General features: G+C 44.2%; 1 protein-coding gene across 2 annotated transcripts in view; it reads left to right on the plus strand.

Annotated features, from left to right (window-relative positions):
• Nucleotides 1-584: 584 nt before the first annotated feature.
• cenpv (centromere protein V) overlaps nt 585-23589 on the plus strand; it is an 80731-nt gene continuing 57726 nt past the window's right edge. The window contains exon 1 of one of the 2 annotated variants that reach the window (XR_015752306.1): nt 585-1507. Coding sequence is in view for 1 of the 2 variants with exons in the window: in XM_043714227.2 (XP_043570162.2) it covers nt 1356-1507 (152 nt within the window). In the remaining variant the exon portion in view is untranslated. The remainder of the gene's footprint in view (nt 1508-23589) is intronic. The other variant, XM_043714227.2, reaches the window with a different exon arrangement.

A 23589-nucleotide genomic window follows, 5' to 3' on the forward strand; every position in this document is an offset into this window, starting at 1 on the left:
CCTACTCCTATGTTTCTATGCTGTGGTTAAATGGGAACCGGTGCATTTACTCTCATTGGATATTCACAAAGCATCTGGATATCCATAAAGTGCCTCATCAAAGGTTAATGCTGAATATACATGTCTGTGGTTTTTACCCATGGTCACATACTATGCTGCGATTCTGGAAGGTGCTCTTTTGACATTGAGAGGAAGTGATTGAGGAGGATCCTTCCAATGATCTTCTCTGTGCTAGTCAGCTAGTAGACTCCTCTCCAGTTACTGCAATCAGGTGTTAAATCCAAAACCAAGATCATCAATTTCAGGCATTGAGCTGCAGCATGTAGGCCCGACCTGGGCATTTTACAGCCCGCGGGCCATATCTGGCCCTTTGGTCTTTCCTGTCTGGCCCACTTGAGGTCAATCTTAAATTAGAACATAAATGAAAAAGTATTTATGCCATGCACGCAATACAACTGTGTTGCTTTTGTTTTGAAAAGGATACGTATGGACGCACATGCTCACGTATGTGCATGCGTGCATGCATGAACAGCTAAAAGTGATGCTTGCTGGCTAGCCCTCAAAACGTCAGCTCACACTCTGCAGAACTGGACTCTGCAGAACTAATATGACCAGAGAAAAAGGAGGCATTTGAGAATGTGCCCCTCTCCCGATGCACTGTAACGAGAAGGATTGGGGACATTGCGAGAAATCTGGAGCTTCAGCTGCAGCACAGGGCGGTCAACTTTGACTTTTTTTCCTTGGCTTTGGATGAGAGCTGAGACGTACGTGACGCAGTCCAGCTACTCATCTTCGTAGGTGGGATAACTACGGACTTTAAAATCACAGAGGAGCTGGCAGCCATGCAGTCAATGCAAGGAACAACAACTGGTAATGATTTGTTCATGGAGGTAAATGCATGTTTGGACACATTGGGACTAAAATGGGACAAGCTGGAGGGTGTGACAATGGATGGTTGTCCAAATCTAACGGGAAGAAATGTTGGACTCTTAAAGAGAATGCAGGATAAAGTGACAGAAATTGACCCTGAACAGAAATTGGTATTTTTGCATTGTAGTATAAATCAGGAAGTGTTGTGTAAGTCAGTGTTAAAAATTAACCATGTGGTTGATGTTGTAAGAGCTTTGAATCACGGGCAGTTTGTTGCACTTTTGGAGGAAAATGAGACTGAACATCGTTACATAGGCTACCACACAGCTGTCAGGTGGCTCAGCCTGGGCAAAATGCTGAAAAGTGTATGGGACCTGAGAGAAGAGATTCAAGATTTGTGTGTGAAGAAAGGGAATGGCATTCTGCAGCTTTCAGATGCAGATTGGATTGCAGACCTTGGTTTTGCTGTTGATGTGACTGCAATTATGAATGAACTAAATGTGAAACTGCAGTGCACGGACCTTAGTGAAGGCTTTTATGAGAAAGTTGCAGCTTCTCTCAGCCAAATGGAGGACAACATTCTCACCCACTTGCCAACACTGAAGGAAGCTGCACCTTCAGCTGATCACCTTCACAGGTACGTATCTATGTTAGAAGCACTGCATGGTGAATTTTCAAGGCGATTTCAAGCCTTTAAAACGGTTGAGAATGAAATGCACACGATTTCTTCCCCATTTACATGCAATGTGGAGAATGCACCTAGTGATGTTCAGCTTGAACTCATTGACCTGCCGTCTGACACACTTCTGGCAGAGTACTTTAGGTCAGTCTCACTGCTTGATTTTTACTCTTCCCTCAAAGAGGAGAACTTTCCACACATGAGGAGGCATGCTCAGAAGATGCTAGTCCTCTTTGGATCTACCTACATATGCGAACAGCTCCAACTTCCATATCCGCCACAGATTCACCTGCACCTCCACACACATCATCTATTGCATCCTCTGCACCCGATGTGGCCTCCTCTATATTGGGGAGACAGGCCGGCTACTTGCGGAGCGTTTCAGAGAACACCTCTGGGACACCCGGACCAACCAACCCAACCACCCTGTAGCTCAACATTTCAATTCCCCCTCCCGCTCCACCAAGGATATGCAGGTCTTTGGACTCCTCCATCGTCAGACCACAACAAAACGACGGTTGGAGGAAGAACGCCTCATCTTCCGCCTAGGAACCCTCCAACCACAAGGGATGAACTCGGATTTCACCAGTTCCCTCATTTCCCCTCCCCCCACCCTGTCTCAGTCAAATCCATCGAATTCAGCACCGCCTTCCTAACCTGCAATCTTCTTCCCGACCTCTCCGCCCCCACCCCAGTCTGACCTTTCACCCTCACCTTGACCTCTTTCCACCTATCACATTTCCGACGCCCCTCCCCCAAGTCCCTCCTCCCTACCTTTTATCTTAGCCTGCTGGACAAACTTTCCTCATTCCTGAAGAAGGGCTTATGCCCGAAACGTCGATTCTCCTGTTCCCTGGATGCTGCCTGACCTGCTGCGCTTTTCCAGCAACACATTTCCAGCTCTGATCTCCAGCATCTGCAGACCTCACTTTCTCCTCCTATATATGCGAACAGACATTCTCAGTGATATGAAGTTCAACAAATCCAAATCCAGATCCTCTTTCACTGATGATCACCTCTCAGCTGTCCTTCACATATCCACCTCAGACATTCAACCAGATTTCAGTGCACTTGTTCAAGCCCAAAACAGACTGGATTTTTCTCAAAAAACAAGTAAAATGAACTGAAAAACATCAAAACCACTTATTGCTTTTTATATAGAGTTATTTGTCGTTTGTAATACTGAACAATAATGAAACAACTCCACAATTTCATATCTTTATTGTAACAGAATATCCTTATTCTTTTGATTATAAGTTTCAGTGCAAAACTATATAATTTAGTACTTTTTACAATGGGAGAAAATTAATACTGAGCAGAATTATGTTCAACTTATTGTTGGTTCGGCCCTCCAACACAACTCAGGTTTCTCATGTGGCATCTTGGAAGAATTAATTGCCCACCCCTGATGTAGGCGATGCCTCTGTCTGCGATCACTCGGAATCAGATCACTGTGGACTCTTTCTTTGAAAATTATGAGAAAATCAGCCTTTCATTGAAGACCTGGAACATTATGGGTCTCTTCTACCAAGCTCCCACAACATTATACCATTTATCCCCACTTCACTCCTCCCCATTGGGATAGTAGAAACTGGTCTGTATTTGCCATAGGAGAAAGTGAAGCTTGCAGATGCTGGAGATCAGATTCGAGAGAGTGGTGCTGGAAAAGCACAGCAGGTCAGGCAGCATTCAAGGAGCAGAAAAATTGACGTTTTAGGCATAAGCCCTTCATCAGGAATGAGGCTTGTGGGCCAGGAGGGCTGAGAGTTAAATGGGAGGGTGGGGGGGGGGGGGGGTGGTTGGGTCTGGGAGTAAGGTAGCTAGGAAAGTGATAGGTAGATGAAGGTTGAGGGGAAAGGTAATAGGTTGGAGAGGAGGGTGGAGCGGATAGGTGGGAAGGAAGATGGACAGGTCAAGAAGGCAGTGCCGAGTTGGAGGCTTGGGACTAGGATAAGGTGGCAGAGGGAAACTGAGGAAACTGGTGATATCCACATTGATCCCGTGTGGTTGCAGGGTCCCAAGGCAGACTTGTTATGGATAATGAAGTATTATTGTGTCACCTTTTGGTTGACAGAGGAAAATACTATATGTGGCCAGGATCTCAAACCCAAGACTCAGGCCATAGTTTACTGGGCAGCTATGATTCCCATTCTTCTATATGCCTCAGCAACTGGAACAACCTACTAGAAGCACTTTCAAAACACTAGTAACATCGCCAATCCTTTGCAAGACATTCTAAATCCAGCTACAAGAAAGATATTCCAACAGCAGCATCCGTCCCCAAGACAACATCCTTAGTGTCAAAGTGCTAACCAATCAAAACTATTTTTGTTTGATGGTTCTTGCTGTTCCATCCTAACTCACCAATGTTCCTTCAGCAACAGCTTCCAAACCCACAACCACTACACCTAAAAGGACAAGGATAGCATATATATAGTGTTATGAAGTTGAAAGGCGTGCACTGTACCTTTCAGAGAGAGTGAATGCTGCTCTACACTGAGAGTTTACAAGCACTGTGATATGAATAGTTGGTAGTCTCAATGTAATGGAAAATTGAAAATATGTACATTTTGGCTGTGAAATGGATACCTGAGTTGGTTGCTGTTTTGACAACAATTTGAATGTAACCAATCAGTTTAAATTATGCTCTAGGATATTAAAACCCAATCGAATTTCAATTTATTGTTTTGCCGATATCAAACCAATGAGACTAATGTTGAGGATATAGAAAAGGCAGGCATTTTGAAAATTGGACAGAGCAACTGCCATCAACACAGATCCAAGGAATTAGGAAACGCTCTCTGTCAAAGGTATCTTTTCATATGAAACATTTGCAATAAGAAAGAAAGAAGATGGTCTAGGGAGATCTTCAGCCAGAAGAAGGCAGACACTGAAGATGACAGCCGCTGTATAGTTTGAAATTAAGTTAATGTAATTTGAATAAGTGTCTTATTAGAACAGCATATTGTTATAGTTGGAGGCAGATAATAACCACTTAAGAAAGGAAGGGGGCTTAGAGTTGTGAATAGTTGTTGTTTAACATTCACTTTTTGAGTTAAAAATTAAATTGATGTTATTTTCTTTAAATAGTGGAACTTGGGAGATCCCTGTCACTCATATTTTAACAGATTACTAGGCAAGGTGAGGTTTTCTGGGTGTTTGGTTTAATTAACTGAAGGGTTCATTGCCGTGTCATAACAGTTTGGGGGCTCTGCTCCGAGACTTGGATAGATTTGGATAAGTTTAGACGGATCCAGTCTGAACAGATTTGAACAGATTTGGGGTACAAAAGGTCCCAGCAGATTTAAACCCTTGCCAATCAGTGTCCTAGATTTTTAAATAAAAAGTGGGTGAGACAATTTGTTTAATTTCAGTTACTTGTGGTTGGTTAAATTAAAAATGAGGGAAATGGCTCTTAACATTGATAAGCAGGTTCTGGGGTTTGAAGATGTTTCCCAAATTTGTCAAGAAAGTTTAAAGACAGAGGAAGGGCTTTTAGAATTAACAAATAGGTTAGAATTGGGTTTAACGGGGGACAAATAGAAAGCTGAAATTGTAATGGAATTGGTCAAGCACTTAGGTGAATCAAAGAAATAGACAAGTGCAGTAGGGTTAGAAAAACTTAAATTGCAATTAAGGCAAATGGAGTTAGAAGATAAAGAAAGGGAAAAGAGAGCCGAGAGGGGGAGAGAGAGAGAGAGAAAGAGAAAAGGTTCTTAGCTGAGCAAAGAGAGAGAAGAAATTGAAAGGGAGAGAGAATTTGAATTTCAGAAGTGTGAATTAGTCAGGAAATTCAAGTTAACATGATGGAGATGAAGAGAGAAGGTAGTGATATACAAATATGTTAAAATATTGTCACATTTTGATAAGAAATATGTCAAAGCCTTCTTTATTTCATTTGAAAAATTGGCTAGGCAAATGGGGTGATCAGAGAACTTGTGGGTAATGTTAGTTCGGACTAAGCTGGTAGGCAGAGCTAGTGAGGTATTTACAGCGCTGTCAGATGAAGGGTCAAGAGATTATGCAGACGTCAAACAAGCTACTTTGAGTGCTTATGAATTGGTATCAGAAGCGTATAGACAGCAGTTCAGAAACATAAAGGAAGAACCAGGTCAGACTTATGGAGAAAGTGAGCACTGCAGATGCTGGAGATCAGAGTTGAGAGTGTGGTGCTGGAAAAGCACAGCAGGTCAGGTCTGAGGAGCAGGAGAATAAATGTTTCAGGCAAGAGCCCTTCATCAAGAATGGGGCTTGTGAGCCAACGGAGTGGAGAGATAAATGAGAGGGAACTGGGACTGATGATGGGGGGGAATGGTACCTGAGAGTGTGATAGGCAGATGGAGATGGAGGTAACATGATAGGTTGGAGAGGAGGGTGGAGCAGATGAGTGGGAAGGAAGATGGACAGGTAGGACAGGTCATGAGGGTGGTGCCAAGTTGGAAGGTTGGAACTGGGATAAGGTGGGGGGAAGGGAAATGAGGAAATTGGTGAAATCCAAATTGATGCCATGTGGATAGAGAGTGCCAAGGTGGAAAATGAGGCCTGTTTGATATAGAACATAGAACATAGAAGAATACAGCGCAGTACAGGCCCTTTGGCCCTCAATGTTGCACCGATCCAAGCCCACCTAACCTATACTAACCCACTATCCTCCATTTACCTATCCAATGCCCGCTTAAATGCCCATAAAGAGGGAGAGTCCACCACTGCTACTGGCAGGGCATTCCATGAACTTACGACTCGCTGAGTGAAGAACCTACCCCTAACTTCAGTCCTATATCTACCCCCCTATATCTGCAAAATCTCTTGACCCCTCATCTGACAGCACTGCAAATACCTCACTAGCTCTGCCTATCTGCTTAGTCTGAACAAGTGTTCTTCCTCCAGGCTTCGGGTGGTGAAGGTGTGGCATTGGAGGAGGCCCAGGAGCTGTATGTCTTAGGCAGAGTGGGAGGGGGGAGTTGAAGTGTTTGGCCATGGGGTGGTGGGGTTGGTTGGTGCGGGTGTCTTGGAGATTTTCTCATAAGTGCTCTGCAAGTTGGCGTCCTGTCTCCCCAATGTAGAGGAGACCACATCGGGAGCAACGGATACAGTAAATGGCGTGTGGAAGTGCAGGTAAAGCTCTCATGGATGTGGAAGGCTCCTTTGGGGCCTTGGATGGAGGTGAGGGGGGAGGTGTGGGCGCAGCTTTTACAATTCTTGAGGTGGCAGGGGAAGGTGTTGGGAGGGAAGGGTGGGTTGGTGGGGGGTGTGGACCTGACAAAACTGTTGCAGAGGGAATGGTCTTTACAGAAAGCGGATGGGGAGGGGAAGGAAATAATTCTCTGGTGGTGGGATGCTTTTGTAGGTGGCGGAAATGTTGGAGGATGATGCGATATATATGGAGGTTGTTGGGGTGGAAGATGAGGACCATTGGGGTTCTGTTCCTGTTGCGGTTGGAGAGGTTCAAGGGCGGAGGTGCAGGAATAGATGAGGTGTGCCAGGGGGCATCATCATCCACGTGGGAGGGGACATTGCGGTCTTTGAAGAAGGAGGCCAACTGGTGTGTTCTGCTACATTGTTTCCTACGCTAAATTGATGACTGTATCGGTGCCACCTCATGCTCCAACGAGGAGGCTGAACAGTTCATCAACTTCACCAACACATTCCACCCCAACCTTAAGTTCACCTGGACCATCTCGGACACCTCCTTCCCCTTCCTGGACCTCTTCATCTCAATCGGTGGTGACTGACTGAACATTGACATCTTAACCCACCGACACCCACAGCTACCTGGATTACACCTCCTCCCACTCTGCCTCCTGTAAAAACGCTATCCCTTATTCCCAATTCCTCCACCTCTGCTGCATCTGCTCCCAGGAAGACCAATTCCACCACAGAACACACCAGATGGCCTCCTTCTTTAGAGACCGTAATTTCCCTCCCATGTGGATGATGATGCCCTCCAGTGCAGCTCATTCACTCCCGCACCTCTGCCTTCAAACCCCACCCCTCCAACCACAATAAGAACAGTACCCCCCCCCCCCGATCCTCACCTTCTACCCCACCAACCTCCATATACATCACATCCGCTTTTTCTACCACCTACAAATCGTTCTCATCACCAGAGATATATTTCCCTCCCCTTATTTGTTTTCCATAAAGACCATTCCCTCCGCAATTCTCTTGTCAGGTCCATGCCTCCCAGCACCTTCCCCTGCCACTGCAGGAATTGCAAAACCTGCGCCCTCATCTCCCCTCTCATCTCTGTCCAAGGCCCCAAAGGAACCTTCCACATCCATCAGAGTTTTACCTGCACTTCCATGCATGTCATTTATTGTATCCATTGCTCCCAATGCGGTCTCCTTTACATTGGGAAGAGAGGACACCTACTTGCAGAGCACTTCAAAGACCATCTCCAGGACACCAGCACAAACCAACAACCAACCTCACCACCTCATGGCCAAACACTTCAACACCCTTCCCCCCTCCCAACTCTGCCAAGGACATGCAGGCCCTGGGCCTCCTCCAATACCACACCTTCACCACCCGAAGCCTGGAGGAAGAATGCTTCATCTTCCACCTTCCAACCACATGGTATCAATGTCAATTTCCTCATTTCCCCTCCCCCCACCTTATCCCAATTCCAACCTTCAAACTCGGCACCGTCCCCATGACCTGTTTTACCTGTCCATCTACCTTCCCACCCATCTGCTCCATTCTCCTCTCCGACCTATCACCATTACCCCCACCTCCAGCCATGTATTGCACTCTCTGCTACTTTCCCCCAGCCCCAGCCCCCTCCCATTTATCTCTCCACCCCCTTGGCTCACAAGACTCATTCCTGATGAAAGCCTCTTGCCCAAAACATTGATTCTCCTGCTCCCAGGTCAAACTTATGTTGAGTTCGAAAGAATTAAACATATTAATTTTGATAGATGGGTGCTGGCCTTAAAAACAGATAAGACCTATGAGGAGAAAGTGAGAACTGCAGATGCTGGAGATCAGAATTGAAGAGTGTGTTGCTGGAAAAGCACAGCAGGTCAGGCAGCATCCGAGGAGCAGGGGAATCAATGTTTTAGGCATAAGCCCTTCATCAGGAAGACCTATGAGGCTCTAAGAAAGATTATTCTGCTGGAGGTGTTTAAAAACTCACTTCCAGTGATGATAAGAATTCATGTGGATGAATAGAAAGTTCAAGAAGTGAGAAGAGTGGCAGAGATGCCAGATGAATATACATTGGTGCATAACGTGAAATTTAGCTTCTGGCAGGAATTTCATCCTAATGAGGGATAGAAATTTGGAGATGGGGAGATCCTACGCTACAAAACAAAGATTAGAGCCCACTGCTAATAGTTTACCACAGGTGAAAAAAGAAATCCAAGCGGATGAAAAGGAGGTGAAAGGCCTCAAGTGTTTTCACTGTGGTAAAGTGGGACACGTAAAGTCACAGTGCTGGCTGTTGAAGAAAGGCACTGTGGGAAAAGATGAGGTAAAACAGACTAACCCTTAGTGAAAGTAGTAAAGGAAACCCAAAAAAAAGTTGAGGAGCTGCAGGAGAGTGCACAGCCTAGGCTGGGGCTGGGTATGGAGTTAGTGACTGATTTCTGTAAAAAGACTTCACCTCTGCAGGTAAAGCGTACTCAGGAAGAACAGGGAAGAAGGGAAGGAAGTTATAATTTTGAGAGTTATGGGATCTAATCCATTTCTAAAGAAATGAACATTTTTGCACTCTTTCTGACATGTTACCTAAGAGTGTGGTAACTTGTGGAATAGATGGACAGAAATTTAGCATTCCCCTGCGTAAGATCAGGTTGGAGTGCCAACTCAAGACTGGGGAAGTAACAGTGGGAGTGATTGACAGAGTGTCAGTTCCAGGAATACAGTTTATTCTTGTGAATGATTTAGCAGAATCCTAAGTGGGAGTGATACCCCTCGTTGTGGAGATGCCAAAAGAAGACCAGGGAACTAAGGAGTTAAAAGAAAAATCCCTGGAATTTTTCCAGACTGTGTAGTAACAAGATCCCACTATTACAAGCGAGAGCAAGAAGCAAAAACTAAAGAAAAAGATGAAGGAGTTGAGGTTCAGTTCGTGGACACTCTGTTTGAATGTAATCGTGTAGGAGAAACTTGAACATGAAGAGGGTCAGACAGAAGTATTTAGTCCTGAAAGGCTAATGGACTTACAACAGAAAGACAAGGCAATAAAAGATGTATATATTGATGCATACTCAGAAAAGGAATCAGAATGTATGCCTTTAGGATTATTATCTTAAAGATAGAATCCTAAGACAAAAATGGAGACCAAGTAGGTTAGTGCAGAGGAGAAATGAGCAGAAGTGCACCAGATTGTGTTGCTGATGGCATACAAACCAATGTTATGAGTAGCACATGAATTTCCAGTAGATCACCTGGGTGAGGAAGACTTAAGCTAAAGTACAAAAGCATTTCTATTGGCCTGGACTGCACATGGATGTGGTTAAATTTTGCCATACATGTCATACATGCCAAATGGTACATAAGCCACAGGCAGTAATAAAACCACATTTGTTGCCAATGCCCGCAATCGAAGAACCTTTCACGCATGTTATGATTAATTGTGCAGGTTCCCTTTTTAAAACTAAAAGTGGAAACCATTACTTACTAACCATATTAGATGTGTCTACCAGATTTCCAGAGGCAATTCCATTACAGAGTATTAAAGCAAAAAGGGTGGTGGAAGAGTTAGTAGCTTTCTTCACATGGTATGGGCTACCCAGAGAGATTCAGTCAGACCAAGGGTCTAATTTTAACTGCTAGACTGTTTACAAAAGTCACGGATAGCTTAGGCATACAGCACTTTAAATCAAGTGTGTACCATCCTGAATTCCAGGGAACTTTGGAAAGGTTGCATCAGACTCTGAAGACCATGTTAAGAGTGTAGTCAGGACTAGCCGAATGATTGGGATAAAGGTATCCCATTTGTATTGTTTGCCATTAGAGATGCCCCAAATGAATCTACTCAGTTCACTCCGTTTGAGTTAATATTCGTACATGAAGTGAAAGGACCTTTGAAATTAATTAAAGAAAAATTGACAGAGATCTCACATTTGTATTAAGTATCTGAGGTGAGGGAGAGATTTAATTGGGTAGGTGAGCTGGCAAAACAGCATCTGAAGAGGGCACAGCATAGAATGAAGCAGGTGGCAGATAAAAACTCTAAAATGCCGATGTTTTCCCATGGGGATGACGTATTAGTATTGTTACTAGTGGTAGGAGATCCCTTCAAAGCCAGGTTTCGTAGTCCCTATCAAATTGAGAAAAAGCTAAGTCAGGTAAACTATCTGGTAAAGATGCCAGATAGAAAAAAACTGTATTGGGTATGTCACATGAATATGTTGAAATCTTCTTATAATAGAGACAGGGAACTTATGAAACAGATGTTAGTTACTGCCCCGCAAAATGAGAAATTTAATCCAGATGTTATGGAGTTTGATGTGCCTCAAAATACATTAAATAATGAGGAAGTCCTTGAGGAGTGGGAAAGGTTAGTGAACTCTCTGTCTCAGGAGCAAAGAACCGAGTTGAAAGGTTTTTTGCAGCAGTGAGGACATATCAAGGAATAAGATGGGGAGGACTAATACTATTGTGCATGAGGTGGAAGTAGGGCATACTGTTCCAATAAAACAACACCCCTATAAACTTAATCCCTTCAAAGCCACATGGGTCCAGAAGGAAGTGGATGGGATACTCAATGAAGATATTACTGAACTGAGTCAGAGTGAGTGGAGTTCACTACTCGTGTTAGTTGTCAAACCTGATGGGATGTAACAATTTTGTGTGGACTATTGGAAGGTCAATGCCGTAACAAAATTGGACTCATACCCAGTACAAAGATTGGATATCTGTATAGAGAAAGTTGGACAAGCCAATTACATGAGATGGAAATGTGTTGCTGGAAAAGCGCAGCAGGTCAGGCAGCATCTAGGGAACAGGAGAATCGACGTTTCGGGCATTAGCCCTTCTTCAGGAAGCCAATTACATCACAAAGTTGAACATACTGTGTGGTTATTGGCAGGTACCTTTATCAGAGAAAGTGAAAGAAGTTTCTGCGTTTGTAACCCCAAATGGGCTATAGCAGTTCATAGTGATGCCTTTTGGAACGAAGAATGCACCCGCCACATTCCAAAGACTCATGAACAGAGTTGTGGCTAGGTAACAAACTGTGCAGCCTATTTGGGGACGATGTGGTGATCTTTAATGAGTCATGGAAAGATCACATGGTACAGTTGGCAGAGCTCTTTGAACGATTACGTGAAACAAAACTGGTAATAAACTTAAAGAAAACAGAATTCATGAAGGGAGAAGTGGCGTTCTTGGGACACAACATTGGTCATGGAAGGCTGACCCCAAGGAACGCAAAGACGAAGGCCATTGAGGAATTCCCACAACCATGCCCAAAGAAAGAGGTGCTTCGACATATGGGACGAAGCAGATTCTACCGGAGGCTTGTTCTAAATTTCAGCAGCTTGGTGGCACTACTAACAGATTTACTAAAGAAAAACACAAAGTTTCATTGGACAGAAGAATGCCAGGAGAATTTAAAAGCAGTATTAACCACCACACCAGTTTTAGTTACACCAAATGTTTTGAAATCTTTCAAAATTGCAATTGATGCTAGTGATATAGGAGTTGGAGCTGGACTGCTAAAGGAAGATGATGATGGAATTGAACAGTCAATTGGCTACTTTTCAAACAAACTCAATACCCACCAGAGAAAATAGTCTACCATCAAAAAGAATTATTGAGTTTGGTACTGGCTTATAACAACATTTTAATGTTTATGTGACAAACAATGTGTCGGGGACAGTTGCGTACATGGACCACGATCTCATTCATTCTTGGAAAGATTTAAAGACAAAAATATGAGACTATTTCATTGGAGTCTTATGTTAAAGATCTTTAATTTACAAATTGTACATGTTGTGGGTCATAAAAATGTGATAGCAGACACGTTATCATGAAGTTAAAGGATAAAGTATAGATAAGATTGAACAGATTCCAATGTTATGTGTATGTGTGCAGAAATTAATATGAACTTTGATTATTAATCTATGTATTTCATTGTATTGGGATTAAGAATTGAAAGAAAAAAATTAAGCCATCTTTTCATTATGATGGTTCATTTCCTTATTAAGGGGCGAGCAGTTATGAAATTGAAGGCGTATGCTGTACCTTTTTAAGAGAGAGTGAATGCTGTTCTGGACTAAGAGCTTACAAGTACCTGTGGTATGAACAGTTGGCAGTCTCAGTGTACTGAAAAATTGAAAATATGTAACATTTGGCAGTAAAATGGATACCTGAGTTGGTTGCTGTTTTGACAACAATTTGAATTTAACCAAGCAGTTTAAATTATGCCCCAGGATACTAAACCCCAATTGAGTTTGAATTTATTGGTTTGCCAACATCGATCCTATGAGACAGTCTGCTGTTGGGAATATTAAAAAGGCAGGCATTTTGAAAATTGGACAGAGCAACTGCCATCAACACAGATCCAAGGAATTAGGAAATGCTCTCTGTCAAAGGTACCTTTTCATATGAAACATTTGCAATAAAAAGAAAGAAGATGAACCAGGGAGATCTTCAGCCAGAAGAAGACACAGACGGAAGACGACAGCCGCTGCATGGTTTTGAAATTAAGGTGATGTATTTTTAATAAGTGTCTTATTGGATCAGGGTTAAAAATCTCACAACCCCAGATTATAGTACAACAGATCTTTTTGGATGCACTAGCTTTCGACATGCTGCGTCTTCATCGGGTGGTTGTGGAACATGACCATATGAAACAGAGTTTATAAGAAAAGGGTTACAGTGTCATGAAGTTATAATGATATATTAAACAACTTTAGTTAAAAATCACACACCAGATTATAGTTCTTAAACAAATTTATATTAAGTCTTTCATCTTTTAGAATAGGATATGGTGCTTTAGGTTCTTTAATACGTAAATCCCAGAATTACATTCTCAAGGTGGCACCAGCTTAACTAATAATAGGTGTCATCTCAGTTCAGACAATGCATTAAATGTGTGAAGGTAAAGTCTATACCAATGTTGAGAGTCAATTCTATTTCTAAAGTGGGGCCCACAGAATCTTACATGGATTCATGCAGTTTTTGAACATGATAGAATGTAATTCTGCAAATACAAATTCATCCCATAAATTTATATGTGTATGTGTGCAGGAGAGACAGAGTGGGTGTGTGAATGTGAGTGTGTGCTTGTGGGTGTGAGTGCATGTGAAAGAGTATGTATAAGCTTGGTCAAGTATGAGTGTGATGGGGATAAGCCTGTGAGAGGGTGCATGTGTGAGGGTGAGTGTGGGGGATTCATGTCTGTGTGTACGAGAGAGACTTGTGTATGAGAGAGTGTCTGCATGAGTGTGTGAGTATGTAGGAGTGTGTGTGTTTGAGTGAGAGTGTGTATATAGTGCAGTGGGGTCACCTGGAGTGTGACATGAACCCAAGGTCCCAGTTGAAGCCATCCCCATGAGTACCAAACTTGGCTATCAACCTCAGCTCAGCCACTTTGGTTGTAGCTTGTCCCAAAATCTGCCTTGGAGGATGGTCACCTGGAGGTCCAAGGCCAAATGTCCTGGACCGCTGAAGCGTTCTCCGACTGGGAGGGGAACAGTCCTGTCTGGTGATTGTTGCGCATTGTCCATTCATTTTTCGTAGTGTCTGTTCAGTCTCGCCAATGTACCATGCCACAGGACATTTCTGCCTGCAGTGTATGAGATGTACAATGTTGGCTGATAGGAGGAGGAACGTGATGGACATGTTCTATGTGATGGACACCTGAAAGTGCTCAGGGATGCCCTCTTAAGAACAGGGTACAATGCTCAACTTGTCGACTGCCAGTTCTGATGTGCTACAGCGAGAAACCACAATGACCTCCTCAGGAGACAGACACGGGCCGATAGAGTACCCTTCATTCTCGAGTACTTCCCAGGAGCCGAAATACTACGCCATGTTCTTCACGGCCTGCAACACATTATCCATGAGGACGATTACCTTGCCAAAATCTTCCCTACTCCTCCACTTCTCACTTTTAAACAACCCCAAACCTCAAACAGATCATTGTTTGCAGTTAACTGTCTAGCCTTTAGGACAACGTCATCCACAACACCATATAATCTTGTCACAGCAGCCGCTGCAAGAAGTGTCAGAGCGTCGAGATGGATACCACCATTACACGTGGGGACACCTCCCACCATATATGCAGCAGATACCTATGTAACTCAGCCAACGTTGTCGATCTCATATGCTGCAGGCAGGGATGTCCTAAGCCACGGTACATTGGTGAGACTGAACAAACGCTACAACAATGGATGAATGGACAACGCACAACGATCCCGTGCTAATTGGCATAGGGATAAGAAAATTATGGAAATAAGCATGTGGCTAAGAGATTGGTGTGGGAAAGAGGGATTCCATTTCATGGGGCATTGGCATCAGGTTTGGAAACGGGGAAGACCTGTACCGATGGGATGGTCTCCACCTGTACCAATCTGGAACCAGTGTTCTGGTTAAAAGGATAAGAAGGGAGGTCACTAGGACTTTAAACTTGAGAGTCGGGAGGAAAGGGAAAGTGATGGAGTATGGAGTCAAGAAGAAAGATAAGCAGCAGGTTAGCATGTGTGCAGGGTTTTAGTTCGAGGCAGACTAGAAATGAAGCAAAAAGAAAGAATAACTTAGGAGAGGTGATGGAAATCATGAGGATAAGAAAATTAGCATTAAGGTGCTTTACCTGAATGCTTGTAGTATTCGTAACAAAGTAGATGAATTAACAGCAGAAATCATCGGTAGACATCACAGAGATGTGGTTGCAGGGGGTTCAGGATTGGCAGTTAAACATCCAAGGATTTACAACTTGTCGGAAAGTCAGGGAGGTGGGCAGAGGGGGCGGGTGTGCCTTGTTAGTTAGGAACGAAATTAAATCTATGGCACTGAATGACATAGGGTCAGATGATGTGGCGTCTGTGTAGATGGAATTGAGGAACCACAAAGGTAAAAAAAAACCATAACGGGAGTTATGTGCAGACCTCCCAGCAGTGGTCAGGACTAGGGGCGCAAGATGTACCAGGAAATAGATAGGGTATATCAAAAAGGCAAGGTCACAGTGATCATGGGGGACTTCAATATGCAAATGGACTGGGTGAATAATGTTGCCGGTGAATCCAAAGAAAGGGAATTCATGGAATGCTGAGAGGATGACTTTTTGGAACAGCTTATGATGGAGCCCACAAGGGAGCAGGCTATTCTGGACTTAGTGCTATGTAATGAGCCAGACTTTATAAAAGATCTTAAAGTAAGGGAACACTTAGGAAGCAGCAATCATAATATGGCAGAGTTCAGTTTGCAGTTTGAAAGAGAAGGCAAAATCCGATGTAATGGTGTTACAGTTAAATACAGGTAATTACAGGGGCATGAGAGAGGATCTGATGAAAGTCGACTGGAAGCAGAGCCTAGTGGGGAAGACAGTACAGCAACAATGGCAGGGGTTTCTGGATGTAACTGAGGATACAGTACACAGGTTCATCCCAAAGAAAAGAAAGATTATCTGGGGGTGGGGAGTGGAATTAGACAGCCATGGCTGACAAAGGAAGTTAGGAAATGTATCAAAGAAAAAAAGAGAGCGTATAAAGTGGCCAAGAGCACAGGGAAATCAGAAGATTGGGAAGACCCAAAAACAGAGGATAACAAAGAGAGAAATAAGGAAGGAGAGGATCAAATATAAAGGTAGGCTAGCCAGTAATATTAGAAATGATAGTAAAGTTTCTTTCAATACATTAGAAACAAACGAGAGGCAAAAGTAGAAATTGGACTGCTCCAAATTGATGCAGGAAGGGTAGTGATAGGAGATAAGGAAATTGCTGAAGAACTTAATAAATACTTTGTGTCAGTCTTCACAATGGAAGACATGAGTAATATCCCAACAATTAAGGATAATCAAGGAGCAGAGTTGAGTATGGTAGCCATTACAAAAGAGAAAGTGCTAGAAAAGCTAAAAGGTCTAAACATTGATAAATCTCCTGGCCCAGATGGGCTACATCCTAGAGTTCTGAGGAAGGTGGCTGAAGAAATAGTGGAGGCGTTGGTTATAATCTTTCAAAAATCACTGGAGTCAGGGAAAATCTCAGACGATTGGAAAATTGCTGTTGTAATCCCCTTGTTCAAAAAAGGATCAAGACAAAAAATGGAAAATTATAGGCTGATTAGCCTAACCTCGCTTGTTGGTAAAATTCTAAAATCCATTGTTCAGGATGAGCCTTTTAAATTCTTGGAAGTGCAGGGTCAGATTAAAACAAGTTAGTATGGTTTAGTAAGGAGAGGTTGTGCCTGACAAACATGTTAGAATTCTTTGAAGAGGTAACAAAAAAGTTAGACCAGGGAAACCCAGTGGATGTTATCTATCTTGACTCTCAAAAGGCCTTTGATAAGGTGCCTCACGGGAGGCTGCTGAGTAAGGTGAAGGCCCATGGTGTTCGAGGTGAGCTACTGGCATGGATTGAGGATTGGCTGTCTGACAGAAGGCAGAGAGTTGGGATTAAAAGGTTCTTTTTCCAATTGGCAGCTAGTGACAAGTGGTGTCCCGCAGGGTTCAGTGCTGGAGCTGGAGCTGTTCACTTTATATATTAATGATCTGGATGAAGAGACTGGGGGCATTCTACAAAGTTTGCCGATGATACTAAGTTAGGTTGACAGGTAGGTAATTCTGAGGAGGCGTGGAAGCTGCAAAAAGATTTAGACAGTTTAGGGGAGTGGTCCAAGAAATGGTTGATGAAATTCAATGTGAGCAAATGCGAGGTCTTGCACTTTAGAAAAAAAGAATACAGGGACAGACTATTTTCTAAACGGTGAGAAAATTCATAAAGCCAAAGTACGAAGGATCTAGGAGAGCTTGTCCAGGATTCTCTAAAGGTTGACTTGCAGGTTGAGTCCATGGTTAAGAAAGCAAATGCAATGTCATTTGTCTCAAGAGGGTTGGAATATAAAGCAGTGATGTGCTACTGAGACTTTATAAAGCTCTAGTTATGCCCCATTTGGAATACTGTGTCCAGTTTTAGGCCCCACATCTCTGGAAGGACATACTGGCACTGGAGCGTGTCCAGTGGAGATTCACACGGATGATGCCTGGAATGGTAGGCCTAATACATAATGAACAGCTGAGGATCCTGGGATTGTATTCATTAGAGTTGAGAAGGTAGAGGGGAGATGGAATGGAAAGTTACAAGATAATGCATGGCTTAGAAAGGGTGGACGCTGGGAATTTATTTCCGTCAGGCGGGGATACTAAGACCTGTGGGCACAGCATTAAAATTAGAGGGGATCAATTTAAAATGGAAATGAGGAGACATATCTTCAGTCAGAGGATGGGCCTATGGAATTCATTGCCACGGAGCGCAGTGGAGGTCGGGACGTTGAATGTCTTCAAGGCAGAGATTAATAAATTCTTAATCTCGCAAGGAATGAAGGGATACGGGGAGAGTGCGGGTAAGTGGCATTGAAATGCCATGATTGAATGGCAGAGTGGACTCGTTGAGCTGAATGGCCTTACTTCCGCTCCTATGTCTTATGATCTTATGATCACCAGACAGGACTCTTCCCTCCCAGTCAGGGAACACTACAGTGGTCCAGGACATTCGGCCTCGGACCTTCGAGTGACCATCCTCCAAGGCAGACTTCGGGACAAGCAACAACCAAAGTGGCCAAGCCAAGTTCAGAGCCCATGGGGAAGGTCTCAACCGGGACCTTGGGTTCATGTTACACTACAGGTGACCCCACTGCACTATACACACTCTCTCTCTTATACTCACACACACACTCTGACATACTCACACTCACGCAGACCCTTATACAGAGGCGCTCTCTCATACGCACAGGCATGCACCCTCCGCACTCACCCCCACACACGCACTCTCTCACAGCCTTATCCCCCAGCACACTCACAAACATACTTGACCAAGCTTACATACACACTCTTTCACATGTACTCACAACCACATGCACACACTAACATACAGACACCCACTCTGTCTCTCCTGCACGCGCGCACATATACATTTATGGGGTGAATTTGTATTTGCAGAATTACATTTTGTTTTGCTCAAAAACTGCATGAATTTATGTAAGATTCTGTGGGCCCCACTTTAGAAATAGAATTGACTCAACATTGGTACAGACTTTACCTTCACACAAGTGGCAGATGGAGTTTAATTCAGATAAATGCGAGGTGCTGCATTTTGGGAAAGCAAATCTTAGCAGGATTTATACACTTAATGGTAAGGTCCTAGGGAGAGTTGCTGAACAAAGAGACTTTGGAGTGCAGATTCGTAGCTCCCTGAAAGTAGAGTCGCAGGTAGATGGGATAGTGAAGAAGGCGTTTGGTATGCTTTCTTTTATTGGTCAGAGTATTAAGTACAGGAGTTAGGAGGTCATGTTGCGGCTGTACAGGACATTGGATGGGCCACTGTTGGAATATTGCGTGCAATTCTGGTCTCCTTCCTATTGGAAATATGTTGTGAAACTTGAAAGGGTTCAGAAGATATGTACAAGGATGTTGCCAAGGTGGAGGATTTGAGCTATAGGGAGAGACTGAACAGGCTGGGGCTGTTTTAAAACATAGAACAGTATAGCACAGAACAGGCCCTTCAGCCCACGATGTTGTGCCGACCACTGATCCTCATGTAAGGTAAACCTAATGTACGAACCCTCAAATTTCTGTGACCATATGCGTGTCCAGCAGTCTCTTAAATATCCCCAATGACCTCGCTTCCACAACTGCTGCTGGCAACGCATTCCATGCTCTCTCAACTCTCTGGGTGAAGAACCCGCCTGTGACAGCCCCTCTATACTTTCCGCCAAACAACTTAAAACTATGACCCCTCGTGTTAACAATTTCTGCCCTGGGAACAAGTCTCTGGCTATCAACTCTATCTATCCCTCTCATTATCTTGTACACCTCAATTAGGTCCCCTCGCTTCCTTTTTTCCAATGAGAAAAGTCCGAGGTCAGTCAACCTCTCTTCGTAAGATAAGCCCTCCATTCCAGGCAGCATCCTGGCAAACCTCCTCTAAACCCTCTCCAAAGCATCCACATCTTTTCTATAAGAGGGTGACCAGTACTGGACACAGTATTCCAAATGCGGTCTAACTAAAGTTTTATAGAGCTACAACAAGATCTCATGGCTCTTTAACTCAATCCCACTTTAAATGAAAGCCAAAACACCATATGCTTTCTTAACAACCGGAACAAGGACAGAACGGCCCTGGTGCTCACCTTCCACCCTACCAACCTTTGCATAAACCAAATCATCCGCTGACATTTCCGCCACCTCCAAACAGACCCCACCACCAGGAATATATTTCCCTCCCCACCCCTTTCCGCCTTCCGCAAAGACCGTTCCCTCCGTGACTACCTGGTCAGGTCCACGCCCCCCTACAACGCACCCTCCCATCCTGGCACTTTCCTCTGCCACCGCAGGAACTGTAAAACCTGTGCCCAAACCTCCTCCCTCACCTCTATCCAAGGCCATAAAGGAGCCTTCCACATCCATCAAAGTTTTACTTTCATATCCACTAATATCATTTATTGTATCCGTTGCTCCTGATGCGGTCTCCTCTACATTGGGGAGACTGGGCGCCTCCTAGCAGAGCGCTTTAGGGAACATCTCCGGGACACCTGCACCAATCAACCACACAGCCCCGTGGCCCACATTTCAACTCCCCCTCCCACTCTGCCGAGGACATGGAGGTCCTGGGCCTCTTTCACTGCCACTCCCTCACCACCAGACGCCTGGAGGAAGAACGCCTCATCTTCCGCCTCGGAACACTTCAACACCAGGGCATCAATGTGGACTTCAACAGTTTCCTCATTTCCCCTTCCCCCACCTCACCCTGGTTCCAAACTTCCAGCTCAGCAATGTCCCCATGACTTGTCTTGACATGTCCTACCTGCCTACCTCGTTTTCCACCTATCCACTCCACCCTCTCTTCCCTGACCTATCACCTTCATCTCCTCCCCCACTCACCCACTGTACTCTATGCTACTTTCTCCCCACCCCCACCCTCCTCTAGCTTATCTCTCCACACTTCAGGCTCACTGCCTTTATTCCTGATGAAGGGCTTTTTCCCGAAACGTCGATTTCGAAGCTCCTTGGACGCTGCCTGAACTGCTGTGCTCTTCCAGCACCACTAATCCAGAACCTGGTTTCCAGCATCTGCAGTCATTGTTTTTACCTTCTTAACAACCCTGTCCACTTGGGTGGCAATTTTAAGGGATCTATGTACCTGCACACCAAGATCCCTCTGTTCCTCCACAATGCCAAGAATCCTGTCTTTAATCCTGTACTCAACTTTCAAGTTCGACCTTCCAAAATGCATCACTTCACATTTATCCAGGTTGAACTCCATCTGCCACCTCTCAGCCCATCTCTGCATCCTGTCAATGTCACACTGCAGCCTACAACAGCCCTCTATACTGTCAACGACACCTCCAACCTTTGTGTCATCTGCAAACTTGCTAACCCATCCTTCAATCTCCTCATCCAAGTCAGTAATAAAAATTACAAAGAGTACAGGCCCAAGAACAGAGTCCTGTGGAACACCACTCACCGCTGACTTCCAGGCAGAATACTTTCCTTCCACTACCACTCACTGTCTTCTGTCGACCAGCCAATTCTGTATCCAGACAGCTAAATTTCCTCCTGACCTTCTGAACGAGCCTACCATGGCGAACCTTATCAAATGCCTTGCTGAAGTCCATATACACCACATCCACTGCTCGACCCTCATCAACTTGTCTAGTAACATCCTCAAAGAACTCGATAAGGTTTGTCAGGCATGACCTGCCCCTCACAAAGCTGTGCTGATTGCATTTAATCAAGCCATGCTCTTCCAGATCGTCATAAATCCTATCCCTCAGAATCCTTTCTAACACCTTGCAGACATCAGACGCGAGACTGACTGGACGGTAATTGCCGGGGATTTCCCTATTTCCTTTCTTGAAGAGAGGAATTACATTTGCTTCTCTCCAGTCGTCAGGTACGACTCCGGTGGAGAGCGAGGATGCAAAGATCTTTGCAAGCGCCGAAGCAATCACATTTCTTGTTTCCCAAAGCAGCCGAGGACAAATCTGGTCTGGCCCTGACGACTTGTCAATCTTAATGTTTGTCAAAATTTTCAGCACATCAGCTTCCTCAATCTCTATCCGTTCCAGCATGCTTACCTGCTCCTCAATGGTTTCATTCACTACAATGTCCTTTTCTTTAGTAAAGACAGATGCAAAAAACTCATTTAGGGCTTCCCCTACCTCCTCAGACTCTATACACAAGTTCCCTATGCTATCCCTGATCGGCCCTACTCTTCCTTTGATCATTCTCTTATTCCTCACATAAGTATAAAATGCCTTTGGATTCTCCCTAATCCTTCCTGCCAAGCCTTTCTCGTGCCCCCTCCTGGCTCTACTCAGGCCATGTTTGAGCTCCTTCCTCGCCTGCCTGTAATCCTCTAGAGCTGAGCAAGACCCTTGCTTCCTCCACCTTACATAAGCTGCCTTCTTTCTTTTGACAAGAAGCTCCTCTGCTCTCGTCATACAAGGTTCCTTTATCTTATCCCTTCTTGCCTGTCTCAGAGGAACACATTTATGTATCACTCGTAACAACTGTTCCTTAAAAGGTCTCCACATGTCTATAGTGCCCTTTCCATGAAACAATTGCTCCCAGTCCATGCTTCCCAACTCACATCTGATAGCATCACAGTTTCCTTTTCCCCAATTAAATATCCTCCCATTGTGCCTGCTTCTCTCCTTCTCCATAGCTATGTAGAATGTGAGGCAGTTGTGGTCACTATCACCAAAATGCTCTCCCACGTAAGATCTGACACCTGTCCTGGCTCAGCCTGCCAACGTACTGAGTTAGGAAACCCTCCTGAACACACCTGACAAAAACAGTTCCTTCCAAACCATCTGCTCGAAGGAGGTTCCAATCAATATTGGGAAAGTTAAAATCACCCATTACAACAACCCTACTACATTCACACTTTTCCAAAATCTGCTGACCCATGCATCCTTCAATCTCCCTGCTGCTATTGGGGGACCTGTATTAACCCCCTATTGAGGTGACTGCTCACTTACTGTTCCTAATTTCCACCCACACTGACTCAATAGGCAGACCCTCCTCGACAATGGTAACTTCTGTAGCTGTGATACCCTCTCTGATTAGCAGTGCTACACCCTGTCGTCTTTTTTCCCCCCCCTATTCTTTTTAAATGTTCTAAACCCTGGAACATCCAGCAACCATTCCTGTCCCTGAGAAACCCACGTCTCTGTTATGGCCACAACATCATAGCACCAGGTACTGATCCTGGAGTATCGGAGGCTGAGGGGTGACCTTATTGAGGTTTACAAAATTATGAGGGGCATGGATAGGATAAATAGACAAAGTCTTTTCCAGACAAAGTCGGGGAGTCCAGAACTAGAGGGCATACGTTTAGGGTGAGAGGGGAAAGATAAAGAAGAGACCTAAGGGGTAGCTTTTTCCACACAGAGGGTGGTACGTGTATGGAATAAGCTGCTAGAGGAAGTGGTGGAGGCTGGTACAATTGCAACATTTAAAAGGCATTTGGATGGGTATATGAATAGGAAGGGTTATGAGGGATATGGGCCGGGTGCTGGCAGGTGGGACTAGATTGGGTTGGGATATCTGGTCAGCATGGACGGGTTGGACCAAAGGGTCTGTTTCCATGCTGTACATCTCTATGACTCTAATGTATTGTCTGAGCTGAGATGACACCTATTATTAGATAAATTGGTACCACCTTGAGAATGTAATTCTAGGATTTACATATTAAAGAACCTAAAGCACCATACCCCATTCTAAAAGATGAAAGACCTAATCTAAATTTGTTTAAGAACTATAATCTGATGTTGTGTAATTTTTAACTAAAGTTGTTAAATATATCATTACAACTCCATGACACTGTAACCCTTTTGCTATCAACTCTGTGTTGTATGGTCCTATTCCA

Source organism: Chiloscyllium plagiosum, unplaced genomic scaffold (assembly GCF_037043375.1).
Source record: "Chiloscyllium plagiosum isolate Xiang-an unplaced genomic scaffold, Cpla_swu_hap1 HiC_scaffold_31, whole genome shotgun sequence".
Lineage (NCBI taxonomy): Eukaryota > Metazoa > Chordata > Chondrichthyes > Orectolobiformes > Hemiscylliidae > Chiloscyllium > Chiloscyllium plagiosum.